General features: G+C 40.2%; 1 protein-coding gene and 1 long non-coding RNA gene across 3 annotated transcripts in view; one reads left to right on the top strand and one right to left on the bottom strand.

The window, feature by feature from the left end:
• The window catches only part of LOC132369327 (uncharacterized), a 148,547-nt gene extending 137,195 nt beyond the window's left edge, over nucleotides 1-11,352 (bottom strand). Inside the window, exons 1-2 of the long non-coding RNA XR_009504331.1 lie at nucleotides 10,848-11,352; nucleotides 10,268-10,331 (exon numbers count right to left, since the gene is read on the bottom strand). This is a non-coding gene — a long non-coding RNA (uncharacterized LOC132369327). The remainder of the gene's footprint in view (nucleotides 1-10,267; nucleotides 10,332-10,847) is intronic.
• WARS2 (tryptophanyl tRNA synthetase 2, mitochondrial) overlaps nucleotides 11,114-13,770 on the top strand; it is an 86,625-nt gene continuing 83,968 nt past the window's right edge. For both annotated transcript variants that reach the window (XM_059928941.1, XM_059928951.1), the window contains exon 1: nucleotides 11,114-11,226. In XM_059928941.1, coding sequence (XP_059784924.1) covers nucleotides 11,137-11,226 — 90 coding nt within the window. In that variant the 5' untranslated portion in view covers nucleotides 11,114-11,136. The remainder of the gene's footprint in view (nucleotides 11,227-13,770) is intronic.

Raw genomic sequence — 13,770 nt, 5'->3', positions numbered from 1 at the left:
GTTTCTTCTTTACACACAGCCACAAGTTAGAGGGCAATTAAAATATAATTTTTATTATGTACGCAACCTACATTCCCTCCTCAGCCTCTCAAATCAGGTTGAAGATGTCACTGGTGAATATTAATTTGAGAATTGTGGGAACATTTTTGTTTTCTTAGAAATAATAAATTAAAATTGAAAATGATTTTTCAGCCTTCCAAAATGAGAGTTTGACTTCAGATGTTTCAAAATTTGCCCAAACTAGTACCTACACTGTTTTACAGTATTCAGTGCAATTAAGCAATTATTTATTGAGCACTCCCTGTGTGCAGGGCACGTGCCATACAACCTCAGGCAAGACTGGTGGCTGCTCTAGAAGGATCTTAGGAGTCCTTAGGAGAACACAGACAGTCATGGGATTGGGCTAGGGTATGAGAGACTCTATAAAATATGGGCGCACATGGTGCTGAAGGGAGCACCAGGAGGGGTGCTAACCCCATCTTGGGAGAAAAACATGTCTCGTGTGCCTTTACAACAGATAGCCACCACATCTTCACAGTATGTTAAGGAGAAACATACTGTTTGGATTATGGAAAGTGGTGTGAAAGCATCTTGTTTGGGGAAAGCAAATGAAAACATGCATATTTCCCCCTTGGCTTTGTCCACGTTCATCATGTTTTCTTCCAAGTCCCTCCCTTATCTCACCATGAGCTGTGACTCCTCTTGAGCTGTACAGGGTGCTGGCTCTAAACAGATTCATGGGAAAGGGCCTGAAAATGCCTGTGTCATGCCAGGGACCAGTGAAGGGACTAGGCAGGGACAGCAGGACAGCGGGGAGAAGGCATCCACAAAACAGCTGGCTCTGGTTAGCAAAACACCCGAGGCCAGGGATAGGCAAACCTTGATAAGGATCAGACTACTCAACTGAGATATTACTTTTGGGATTCTCTACTCACCACCCCTCCACCGCAATGCTGTCCTCCAGGCAGGGTTAGATTCCCCCCTCTGGGCCTCCACCGAAACCCTGCTTCCCTCCCTGGTGACATTTGCTTGAGGTGGGGCAATCTGATTCTCTGTTCATTTGTCACCCCTATAAAACTGTAAGTGTGTGTAGTTCAAGACTTTTCTTTTATCTCCAGTATCTACCACAGTGTGTGGCTCAGAGTATCTCTCAGAAAATATTTGTTTCTATCTTTTAAATTAAAAAACACTAGAAATCCCCAAAGTAAAATTCCATGGCTTAAAAAACACAACGTAGAGATGTAAAAGTTACCCTTTCATATCCTTCCTTTTTCTTTTGCTAAAACAGATCTATCAATATATATAGTAAATACTGGTTGAGTGAATTAATAAATGAGTGAATAAATAAATCTAATAGAGTTGAAGAGGCTGAGGGAAGGAATGTCAGAAGTTAAGCCAGCAATCCAAAGGATCTCCCCATCTCAAGATCCTTAACTTCATCACATCTGCAAAGTCCCTTTTGCCATATGTTTCTGGGCTTTAGGATGTAGACATCTCTGGAGCCCATTATTCTGTCTACCATAGAGTCTGTGGAACAGAGAGACAGAAGATCTAAGTCTTACTAAGTCCAGACTCTCCTTCTAAGGAGCACTTTGACCTCATTCACTTTCTTTCTTTGGATCTTAGTTTCCTAATCCACAAACTGGACAAATTCATTTAGCCAGTATGTTATTAGTCATGCACTTTCTAAATTTTAGATACAGAATAAAACAGACAAAAGTCCCTGCTTTTATGATGCTTACATTCTAGAGAATGAGAAAGTAAATTAAGTAAAATATGTTAGATGGTGATAAGCATTGAGGGCTGGTGAGGAGACCAGAGTGTCCAGAGCAGAGCAAGGTAAAAGGAAGGCAATAGGCAAAGAAGTCAGAAAGGGAGGCTGGGATGGAGAATACAGATCATCTGGGCCTTATAGGTCTTGGTAAGGACTTGGGAAGCCACTGGAGGGTTTGAGCAGAGGAGTGACCATGATTTACAATAACACACATTTTAATGGGTTGCTCTGGCTGCTGGTTGAGAATAAACTGAAAGGGACAAGAATGGATGCAGGGAGACGTGCTAATACCTTATTCCCCTATCTTCACTCCTCTGTACGCCTTTCTATTTGCATATCCGTGCTTCCTTCACGCATGTAGTTATCCCTCTTAAGAGCATCCTGCTCCTCTTTCCAATTTGAAATTCCATTCACCAGCCAGTTCAGTGCTCATCTCAGAGCTGCCGGGGCACTTGGGGAACTTGGTATCTTTGGGTGAGGAAAGTGGGGCAAATACCCTTAGGGAGGCTGTCCAAGGTCATCCAAATAGTAAATAGTGGACCCGGGACTGTCCCTAAAGTGTGATTTGAAGGAAATTAAAAGATCTTCTTGCTATAAAGACATTTTCCCTGTAATAGTTTGTGTTTGCAGTTTCCCTCATTAAATTGTGATCTGGAAGAGCACAGATAGTATCTTATTCGGCTTTGTGTACTTAGCGCTTAGCATGGTGGCTGGCATGGGACAGACACCCAGTAAGTTTTTGCCAGATGAGTAAATAACAGAATGTCAAGCCCTGAAGAGTGTGTGTTATTAGCATCATGTTGTCAAACTTCAACCCACCGCCTCCTGGTGTTGAGTGTCACACAAATGGAAATGTCTAAGAATCTATGAGACCTAGGCTGGGTGTTCTAGGAAAAGAGACTTACTATTTAACAAACGGAGCCGCAACAGGATTGGAGAGGGATCCTCCTAACACAGTAAAGATCAGAGCCAGAGACCCCCTTCTTTACCTTCCCTCCTTGATTCCCTAGTGGTTCTAAGAGAAGAGGGATAAAATAAGTTCTAAAGGGGTGTTATTCTTTGAGGAGGAACCACAGTCCTATTTTGTGTGACTTGTGCCCTAGGCATGTGGATTTTGTTTTTATTTAGGTGACTACAGTGACAATAGAATTGGCAGGTGTAGCCGGGGCTGGTGTGGGAGCTGTGCATGTCGACCAGAAGGGATGTTCCAAGAAGTGCATCCTTGCTCTGTCAGGGGCTTTGTGGACTCATATTGAGTGATCTGGTTGCCATTTTTTAGAAACTGGGGGACCTGAGTTTACACTACCATGTCCATGCTCTAGAATGGCACCTATACTACTGTATTTTAGCAAGTTTATAAGAAATCTTCCCTGCAATACTCAAGCTTTGCCATGGTGGAATCCATGTCTTTATCCTCCATGGATCCCCAGTACCTAAGACAGTCTCTGGTTAACAGTAGGTGGTCAATAAGTGTGGGAAGAAGGTAGGAAGGAAGGGTGGGAGAGAGGCAGGGAAAAATGCTGGCTTTCCAAGTCCTCTGTCTCTGAGGTTTCAGAGTGGGAACTGGGAAACTAGAGCCAAGAAAAGAAGGTGGTACATGTGACAACATAGAAGAAGCATCACATGCTACCTGTAGTGACAAAAAGATTACATTTTTAGTCCTTCGGTTTAATGGGCATGCAGTAAGCATACGTTAAGTGATTTTTGAATGAGTGAATAGTATGAATCAATAAAAGTAATGGCACATTTGCTGCACAACTTTTACAGTTAAATGATCTCCCATCTCCTCCAGTTCTTACTCTGCCTCTAGGTTCTTTCCCTGGCACCAGCTTCCAAACACCACCTCCCCCTACTCCAATGCATGTGATAATATCAGAAGACTCGTTTTTCCACCTTTGTTTTGGATTTATTATCTAATGATTTTCTCACTAACAACACTCTTCAAGTTAGTCACAGTTTGGTTCGATTCCTCCAACACGCTACTCAAGACACAGTTTCTGGATCTTTCACAGATTTATAATGAAATGATTAAGGCGTCATTGAGGTCCCAGTGGGACCATCTGTAAAATGTGAAGATAGTTCAGCCTATCAGCCTGTAGATGTATTTCCAAAGCACTGGGAGATCTTTGGGTTAAACATGTAACACCTGCATGAGTGTAAGCTTATATAGTTGAGGGCAGGAAGGAACCTTGAACATCATCTGCTTCAACCACTCCCATTTTTTCAGATAAAAAGCAAGCTGAGAGGTTAAGGACTTTTCAATGACACTTTGCAAGTTATGGCAGAGCTGGGACTGGGAATAAAGTTCAGTACACCCATTGCCTCCTGGGACACAATCTCTTCTCACACAATCTTTCCTCTTTTGCTTCCGGTTGCTTCAACCCTCCTGACGCAAGTTTATCCTCTGAGATGCGAAACTGATAGGGACGAATCCTTAAAAAGAGATGCCAGCAAACAGAGAACTTGATGATAAATAGGGAGATGATGCAAGCACAAGGACTGAATCCAGAAATAAATCATATCTTCACATAGTGTTTACTGAAATTGTATTTTGAATAATTTCCATAGAAATTATTTTACCCACCACAGGAATGTTACTCCCTCCCACAGGGATCTGACCAAACAGAAAGAGAAGCAGAAGGGAAGAAGAGCAGTAATTTAGATTTATATATAAAACATTAGTCAGAACCTAAGTAATAAGCCTCAACTAATCAGAATATTTTATGCATTCTGCCTGTTAGTGGAAAAAGCAAACCACAAGAAAGCAAGCATATATCAGAGATTTAAAAAATGCTTCTAGGGCTTATTTTAGGCTTTACATTTTTTTCCTAATTCCCTGCACTATCTTTAAAATATCCCACTGCACACCTCCTTCTCCTCAAGTGTTCATTTGTTCATTTAATCAATCTGCCAATATTTACTGAGCCCTTTTCTGACGTCCCAAGTACTCTGCTAACTTAGAGATGAAAACATGGTTTTCCATCAAGTTTAATGCCTGCTTAAAAGTTATCGTAAAAAAAAAAAAAAGTTATCCTAAGAAGACTGGGAGTTTTTTCACTTTTTTTTTTTTTACAGTTATATTTCTAGTTCTATAAATGGATAGTTCTGTACTGAATATTTCCATATGGGCCGTCCAGATGCACTGTGTACCATTCTGCAATCTGTCGTGTACTTCTTGGGGAGTAGGGGTAAGGACTGACCTTTATGGAGCAGACAAATCATGTTCCTTTGCCCTGGAGTTCAGCAAATGAGAGGAACCAACAGGTCAGGAGATCAGAGTGTGGGAGGAGAGACAGGCAGGGCTATTCCCATTCCCCACACCTGCCAAGCTGTGGATGGACAGTGGCTACATTCCTCTCCTAAAGATGACAGCATCTGTTAGGTAACCCTTCCTAAAACTCTTGGATTAGCAGCTGTCCTATAAATCATTGTGATTGACAATTACAAAATAATGAGTATATTTCTGAGAAACAACAAAAAGCAGTATAGTTGGGAGCTAAGCAAACTGCTACCTAAAGTAGCTACAGAGGATGAAAACAGGTCAAGATACTCTTCCCACCTACCCTTTGAAAAGTGATCTTCGAAAAGCCACTTCATGTTCACAGTTGGGTGAGAAAAGGTTCATATTCTCTGTTTTTCATAAACCTAACCCTGCCATGCCAGGATGACACGTAGGCCCAATTTTATTCGGTTGAGAGTAGCTGCCTGGGGCACAGTCTTGAAAAAATTGTGAGGCCTGTTCTCAATCTCTGTATGCCAGTATCTGCCAGGGACATCGGTCAGGGCATATGCTTGAAATATGGCTCCTGACTGTAATACCCATCTCTGTACTTCTAAATGAGTCTGATTTGGGACAATTAGATTCTGGGACAGAAACTAGTTTCTAGAATCACAAGAGTTACAATTTATGTCATTTAGCCCTCCTACTTTTTACTCATTTTACATAAGGAAAAGAGGCACATGAAGATTAAACGGTTCACTGAGATCAGTAATGCAACCACCATACAAATTTTCTCCAAATTCATGCTCAGTTCTACTTATTAAGGACAAAAAGTGAAAAACAAAAATCGCTGACTGCAACTGTCAGTTGAGTTTTGGAAAGTCCAACAGAATCTAACTGGTTAGAGATGGGCTTTGACAGAGACAGTGAGGGTAACACCCTCCCTGTTTTCAGAGAGATTTAAGGTATCTTTTGGTGTTGTTTTTAGAAAGATCAAGACCTAAGGATTATGTCTGACTTTCAGTGGTCACAGCTAGGATCCTAGAATCACACCAGACAGGTGCAGAGTGGGCAGGAATCTGATGTAGTTTGATTACATAGACAAAATAGAAAAGAGCTTATCTAAAGACACTCCAGGAAGCTTTTTGGAGACCTTGCTATAGTTCTTTTTGTAAAACATAAATCCAGAAGAGGGAAGCCTACTCACCCTAGTTTTGAAGTAGCTGAGAGGAAAGGGTGGTAATTTAAAAATAGAATGAGTGTGCAGATAACATATGGATCTTGTCTTTAGGGCCATACCACCTGGAAAAGATATGGCATGCAAAGAGAGATAACAAAGTAAGATGTTCCTTCAAAACTTTAATTTGCTCATTGCTAAGCTCCATTTCCTCCATGGAACATATGTCCTAAGACTGCGGGTGAACAGTGGGGATGGGGAACATTGAAAACAATCTCTTACATCCCTCCAAAATTAGGCTCTCCATTCTAGATCCATACTTAAATAAGGCAGCAATTCTCTCTCTTCTTTGAAGATCTGTATTCTATTGTTGAAAAGCAGTTTGAAAAAGAGTATGGAGAGAAAACATGAAAAATGAACAGGAATCCCAGGGCCTGCAACACCCCCATATAATCAGTCTTCTTCCTAGTACTGCACACTAAGGATTCTACAAGTAATGGAGTCAGTTGTCTGAAGATCAATAACTGTAAATTATTCACTTATGTCTGCTCTGGCTCTCCCCATCCTCACCACCTTCTCCTAACCCTGATCAAAATGTCTTCATTGGGCTTCCCTGGTGGCGCAGTGGTTGAGAATCTGCCTGCCAATGCAGGGGACACGGGTTCGAGCCCTGGTCTGGGAAGATCCCACATGCCGCGGAGCAACTAGGCCCGTGAGCCACAACTACTGAGCCTGCGCATCTGGAGCCTGTGCTCCGCAACAAGAGAGGCCGCGATAGTGAGAGGCCCGCGCACCGCGATGAAGAGTGGCCCCCACTTGCCGCAACTAGAGAAAGACCGCGCATAGAAACGAAGACCCAACACAGCCAAAAATAAATTAAAAAAAAAAAAAAAATGTCTTCATTGTTGTGGAGTAGGAAAGAGTCCTTAAGGTAAGAAGGTGAATCTAGAAAAGACTATGGTCTTGGCCCTTAATTTTAAGAAAAAGGTACTCCGAGAAATATTCTACTTTGCTATCCACATCACCCAGCCTCTCCCTTGATTTTACTTTTTTACCTTCCAGGAAAAAAGTGATAGTAATGTCACCCTTCAAGCACCTAAGTAGCCTTCCCAAAGACCAGATAAGCCTCCTGATTACTACCCTCATGCAAAGAAGATGCTACAATTTGCACTTCCCCAAAAATTACTAGGGAAAAACAGCATCTTTTAATGTTAGGGGTGGAGAGATGAGAGCATCATTCCTTTAAAACTCAGCCATTTAGTTGCTCTGAATTTGAAGCATGACAAGGATGTGCCCTTAGGTGAAACTGTTCCTTGCTTGGACCAGCCCCAGCCTTAGCTCCTTCTGCTTTACAGTGGTGTCACTTAAAGTAGAGCACTCATCTGGAGATCAAAGTTCTTCCTATTCCTCCTCTTATTTGTTGTGTGATTTTTCATTAAGGTACTTAATATCTCTGGACCAGTGTCACCAGATATAAAATGAGGGGTAGAACTAGAATTAAGCCAAAGGTGTAAAAGAACAATCTCCAAATCATTATTATTGTTTCCCATGTATTTTAGTGACTCTTGGAAACTATCTCACTCTAAGGGAGACTCTGCCTCAGTTTGATTTAGGTCACAATGAGTCCAGCATAAGACAGTATGGCCAGAGAACTGTGGCTGTACCCCAGATTATGAAGCAAAAGGTTTGCCTTCATTGTGGAATCTCTCCCTCTGTATTTGAAAAACATATTCAATATAAATGAAAGGTCAGAGGTCAGTGGATTGTGCTTCAAGTAAGTTTTGAACATAGATGCCATCTAGTCTTTGCATTCTGCAAAATTCTTCTTTAAGTGAATAAATGTGTAGGGTAACTCTCCATTACCTTGATCAGCATCTAATACCAACCTGACACTTAGAATTAAATTAGAGAAACAAAATTGGATACTTTGAGACTGGAGGGCTGATTATACTACCAGAGCTAAGAGTGGATTTAAACTCTTTCCTTATCCCATTTAAATCTAACTAGATATAAACTCTCCATTACTGAGGAACAGAGGTGTGTCTGCAGAGGTGGAGGTTCCCCTTGATGTTCTTGGTCAAGGAAACCTAATCCTTTCTTCTGACACACATGGTTGCAATAGAAAGCGTTCCCCAACTGCCAGTCTGGTTTTAATCTATTGTTTCAAGTAAGATGGGATTTTCAGGGAATGTTAAGGAAAGAGCAAAATTACTAGAACTTACTATAAGATAAAAGTGTTGATGAGAAATCAAATTTTAAACAAGTGTTCAAAATTCTAAGCATGAACATATGTAGACATACAGTGCATGCTACAAGTATACAAAAATAAAAGGTTTTAATTGTAAGTATATCTAAAGTGTGCTTTCAGTACATTTATATCTCATTTTACTAAAGCTCTTTGGCTTACCAGATGATAGCCATGGTAAAATATTGCCAATAAATACAGTGGTGCTTCATTTAAACAACACTGTTGGACAATGAAATATTCCATAAGTGAACTTCCCATGTAATCAAACTAACCCTGCATTATACAAACCTTTAAAATGTTAACCATTTTATATGGAAACTTCTCAAAAGTTACAACTTTTTCTTTAAAAGGTACACTGAAGAACATCTTTTCCTGAAGATTCAGGATTAACATTTACAATACTCATTAAAATATGCTGAACATACTGCACTTCTTAGAAGAGCAGAAGATGGTGAGCTTAGATGATGGTGAGCTTTTTCGTGATACTTTTGCCAACACCAAAAGGTTTCAGACCGCCATTGTAAGAAAGTGCAAAAGCAGACAAAACTAGCTTGCTTTTAATAGGTCTAGTGTCTTTTCTGCTGTCAGCTGTCCCTTCTGGCTAAAAGCATACCAATCTGTCAATTAATTGCTTACTTTGTCAAAATAAAATTTAGATTTAAAAGATGTGCCTACTTTGTGCAAGGTACTATACTAGGTGCTAGGGAAATGTAAGAAACGCAAAAGAAATCATCATGCTGGCTGAATGACACTCAAGAGTCACCAGGTCACCACTGTGGTGGGAAACACAATTTATTCTAAGTTTGAAAATAACTTTTTTTTTTGAAGTACAGTTGATTTACAATGTTGTGTTAGTTCCAGGTGTACAGCAAAGTGATTCAGTGTTATACATATATATATACACACTTTTTCAGATTTTTTCCCTTATAGGTTATTAAAAAATATTGAGTATAGTTCCCTGTGCTATACAGTAGGTCCCTGTGAAAATAACTTACTTCTAAAAATATAGATATTGAAGTGATTACACACAGCTGTCCTGATATACCTTCTTCAATGGGAGTGTCTTGGAAATATCTCCCATGAAAACATCAGTCATGTGAGTCTTCGGAGATAAAAGATTAAACTTACTGCTTGAGGAAATAAAGTGGGCAGGCCCTGTGACAGCTTTCTGCTGAAACCCTCATATTATTGCTAGGCTTTATCTTATAATCCAGGTGGCTGAGGATGTCAGAAGTCTAATCTTGCTAATTCCTAGGGTCATCAAATCTAATTAATATATCTGTAAAAAACTGTATTTTAATGCTTTGCTGTATATATGAGTACAAAACATTTAGGCATTTATAAAACTGCATGTTTACAAGAGATACCTTGTATCTTTATAAAGATCAATCATCACTTCCACTGGCAAGGTCTCTTTCCTGGATTTCAATAATACCTCATTTTGGGGGCTTTTAAACATTATTTGGCTACTCCTTTCAATTTCCATCATCCGACTATTTTTATTCCACAAACTCTACCTTGTAGTCTCAAAGATTTCCTTGGATTCAGTTACCATCTGCTTTGTAGCTCAGACCTCTCTCCTGAGGTCCAGACTTATCTAATTGGTGTCATATTTGGAAGTATTACAAGCACCTCAAATTTAAAAGAGACAAAACCAAACTGATTAGTTTTGTTGAAGAATGGCATTTGATTTCCTTAGTTTTATTTTTTGTCCTCATTCCTACAATTCCTTCCCTGCTTATTTCTGTATTACATCACTTATGCTTGAACTTCACCAGTACTATGTACCACTCTTAAGAGATTTTTACTGTATGTTTTTAATTGATAAATTGATAAGTTTTGTCTTACCTTGTTAGATTTCAGTTCCATTAAGAGTATCAGCATCCTTACTGCATTTATCTCCTACCTCTCCCTAATGAATAAATACAACAAAACACATAAAGGAATTCTGACGAATCTCTCCCAATTATATTTTTACTGATAGATTTTTGGGTGCACTAACAGAAGTAGGAGTACCATGTTAACTCTTCTCATAATTTAAAGCAAAACTCAAAACAATTTCTTCTATCGAGTATCATCTTCTTTCTGAAGCCTTCCTTGGACCAGGCTGAAGCACCACAGTCATAACCACCCCACCTCCCCAATCTCGGCATTTGCTTCTTTAACACCTCAAACAGTGCATCATTTATTTATCTGCTACCCCATTAGCCCGTATACAACTTGAAGGCAAGATATGTCTTTCTTTGCACCTTCAGTACCTAGCAGATGGCAGGGTTCAACAAACGTCTGCAGATCCAATGCATTAATGAGGCCACATAGGTCTCAAAAGACCACTTACTGCCCTCTAACAGGATTGGGGAGGTCCCACTCCTAGAGAAACTTCTTAAAAGCTTGCCTCAGGACGGCTAGGATCCGAAAGGCAACTTACTTGACTTTCTTCCAGTTTAAAAAACACTGCTACTAATATCCTCGTAAGAGACTGTCCCTTCACAAAACCTGCGGAAATATTAGGTCTCCAGGGCAAATACTAAAGCCAAGCCCCACCCCGTTCCTGACCCCGCGACCTGCTCAGCGAACGCCGGACTCCCCCAGGCACCAGCACAAAGGCCCGCCCCGAGGGCAAGGGCGCATGCGCAACAAGCAAAAACCGCTGCGAAACTGGGACTTCGCCTCTGAGCAGATGTCACTCAAGACTAGACGGCTCCGCCCTTCTCAAGATGGCGCTGCACTCAATGCGGAAGGCGCGTGAGTGCTGGAACTTCTTCCGGGCACTTCATAAAGGACCCGAAGCTGCTCCCGCTCCCCAGGTAACCGAAACTGGCCCTTCTTCCACTAGTTTCCCATCCCGCTAGGTCCTTCTCATCCTTCTTTCCTCCCTCCGTTTGCTTCTCCCTTCCCGCTTCCTCTGGAGAGTACCAAGACTTTCCGTTCCTAAGGTCGATTTGCCTAAGACTGGCTTCCTACTCTGAGCGTGGCGACGTTGCAAGGATTCGCGGTGACGTAACGCGCCTCTGGTGGGAGGAGCGCGCCGCCGCTTACCCACTTAGTCTCAGCCCCTCCCCCTCTGAGCGCCCTGAGAGCGCCGCACCTCCGCTGTTGCCCGGCAACGCGGGAAGCCCAGCAGTGTGTGAAGTTATACGATGCCAGAGGTCCGGTCCCTCCGGCACTGCACACCTTGTCTTGATCCCGTTGCTGCTTTTACTCTCCTTTCCCTAATAGCAAGCCAAGGGTCCAGCGGAGAAATTAGAGATGTTTCGTTAGGAATCGACCCGTTTAAGTAGGTGCACCCTCTTGACGTCCTCCCTCTGGCAGTGCGGTACTCGAGCAAGTGTCAGTGCATATTCCTCTATGATTTCTCCTCATTGCCGCGAAGTAGATCTGTATCTAGGAGGTTCTATGAAGGAATTTCAGCAAGCTGCCAAAGGCGTCGTCCTGTCCTGGCAGCACTCCTGTTACCGTTACTCTGTAGTGTTGAGAGCATTGACACGGCCTTCAACCCGTCCTGTCAGTATTTAGAATTTTACCTTCATAGAAAAAGGGAAAAAAAAAATATATATATATATATATATATATACACACACTCTTTCACTTATTCAGATATTTACTTCACCCAGACATTTACTAAACGTCTTCCAAGTGCAATCTCAGTGGTAGGCACTTTGCCATACATCTCTTGGGAGATAGCTCTTGGGAACTAGGGAGATCTTAGAGATTCTGTGACTATTAGGTGATGTCCTGGCATCCTTGCATATTCATTGTCATAATGTGTAAGTGTGAGGAGCATTTTGCATGGTAACTGGTGTATTAGAGAGAGCACTAGACTGAAAGTTAGGAAACTAAAAGTCAAGGGATTTGTCTGCCACTTGCTAGCTGTGTGGCATGACATGTCAATTTAATCTCGCTGGACTTATTTTCTTTAGCAAAATGGGTGGAGGAAGGGTTGGACTGATTGACAGTGTTCCTTCAAGCTTCAGAAAATCTATGGCTCCATGATTATGAAGCCAAAGTAAAGCAGTGAGATTAATTATGAAAACCAAGATTTAAGTTCAACTTGTTATTTTAATCATCCCATAAATTACTTAACTTTCTGTACCTAAGTGTTCTTCACTGATATGGGCCTCACAAGATTCTTGTAAGGATAGAGGATATTACGCTGGAAAGTTATTTGTCAAAACAACTATTTAAATGTTGTTTGAAATTTCAGGCAGCATTGTTAGGTAAAAATTGATTCAAAATTAGATAAATACATCAAATACTCCTCTCTTTGAAGTTTGAGGTTTGATTCTGCAGAACCAGAATTGGTTGATTATTATATTTATAGCTAATAGTAGCATATTAAAAGCTGTGGATTCAAAGTAACTAAGTCTTACTGTTTTTTTTATTGGAGTATAATTGCTTTACAATGTTGTGTTAGTTTCTGCTGTAGAACAAAGTGAATCAGCTCTATGTATATATATATATATCCCCTCTGTCTTGAGTCCCCCCCCCCACAAAGTAACTAAGTCTTAGACCCAAACTTCCTCTTGTAACAAACTCAAGAGTTGAGGATGTCATAAGAAATAGAGAATCAAAGAGAAAAGAAAAACAAACTACAGCCCACTAATGCTTGTCCTAGGAAGTTTAGGGCATTAAATCATTATAAATGCTAAAGAATAGAATTCTTAAATCTCTACTACTGTTTCAGTGGCATTTATGAATACAATTATCTTAATCAACTGTTAACCTAGATGGTCTCAAGATGTAGAATTTCCAGAACAGATTAGTGTTTCAAAACCTTTAATTTAGCTTTGAGTAGAATATGAATTAAATGTAAGCAAGAGCACTTCTTAAAGCATAGTTCTACATATAAATTTAAAAAAATTTTTTATTGAAATATAGTTGATTTACAATGTTGTGTTAGTTTCTGGTGTACAGCAAAGTGATTCAGTTATATATGTATATATATTCTTTTCATATTCTTTTCCCTTATAGATTATTACAAAATATTGAGTATAGTGCCCTGTGCTATACAATAGGACCCTGTTGTTTGTCTATTTTATATATAGTAGTTCGTATCTGCAATCCCAAACTCCTAATTTATCCCTCCCCCACCCCCTATAGTTTTCAGTCATTAAAAATGATGGTTTGAAAGACTAATGCAGTCTTTTGAAAGACCAATTGAGAAAAGATATAAAATTGCATTCATAGTGTAATTATAATATTATATTTGCAAATAAATATTTATATAAATATATGTACAAGAGAAAAAAAGACTGGAAGGAAACAACTATTCTTAACTTTTTTTGTTTCTCTTTGGTTTTCCTAAATAGTGGATTAAAAGTGATTTAAGTTTTCTTCTTTAAGCTTGCTGT

This window comes from Balaenoptera ricei, chromosome 1, assembly GCF_028023285.1.
Source record: "Balaenoptera ricei isolate mBalRic1 chromosome 1, mBalRic1.hap2, whole genome shotgun sequence".
NCBI lineage: Eukaryota > Metazoa > Chordata > Mammalia > Artiodactyla > Balaenopteridae > Balaenoptera > Balaenoptera ricei.
Note: the sequence above shows the minus strand (reverse complement) of the source record. Positions and strands in the feature narration are given on the sequence as shown.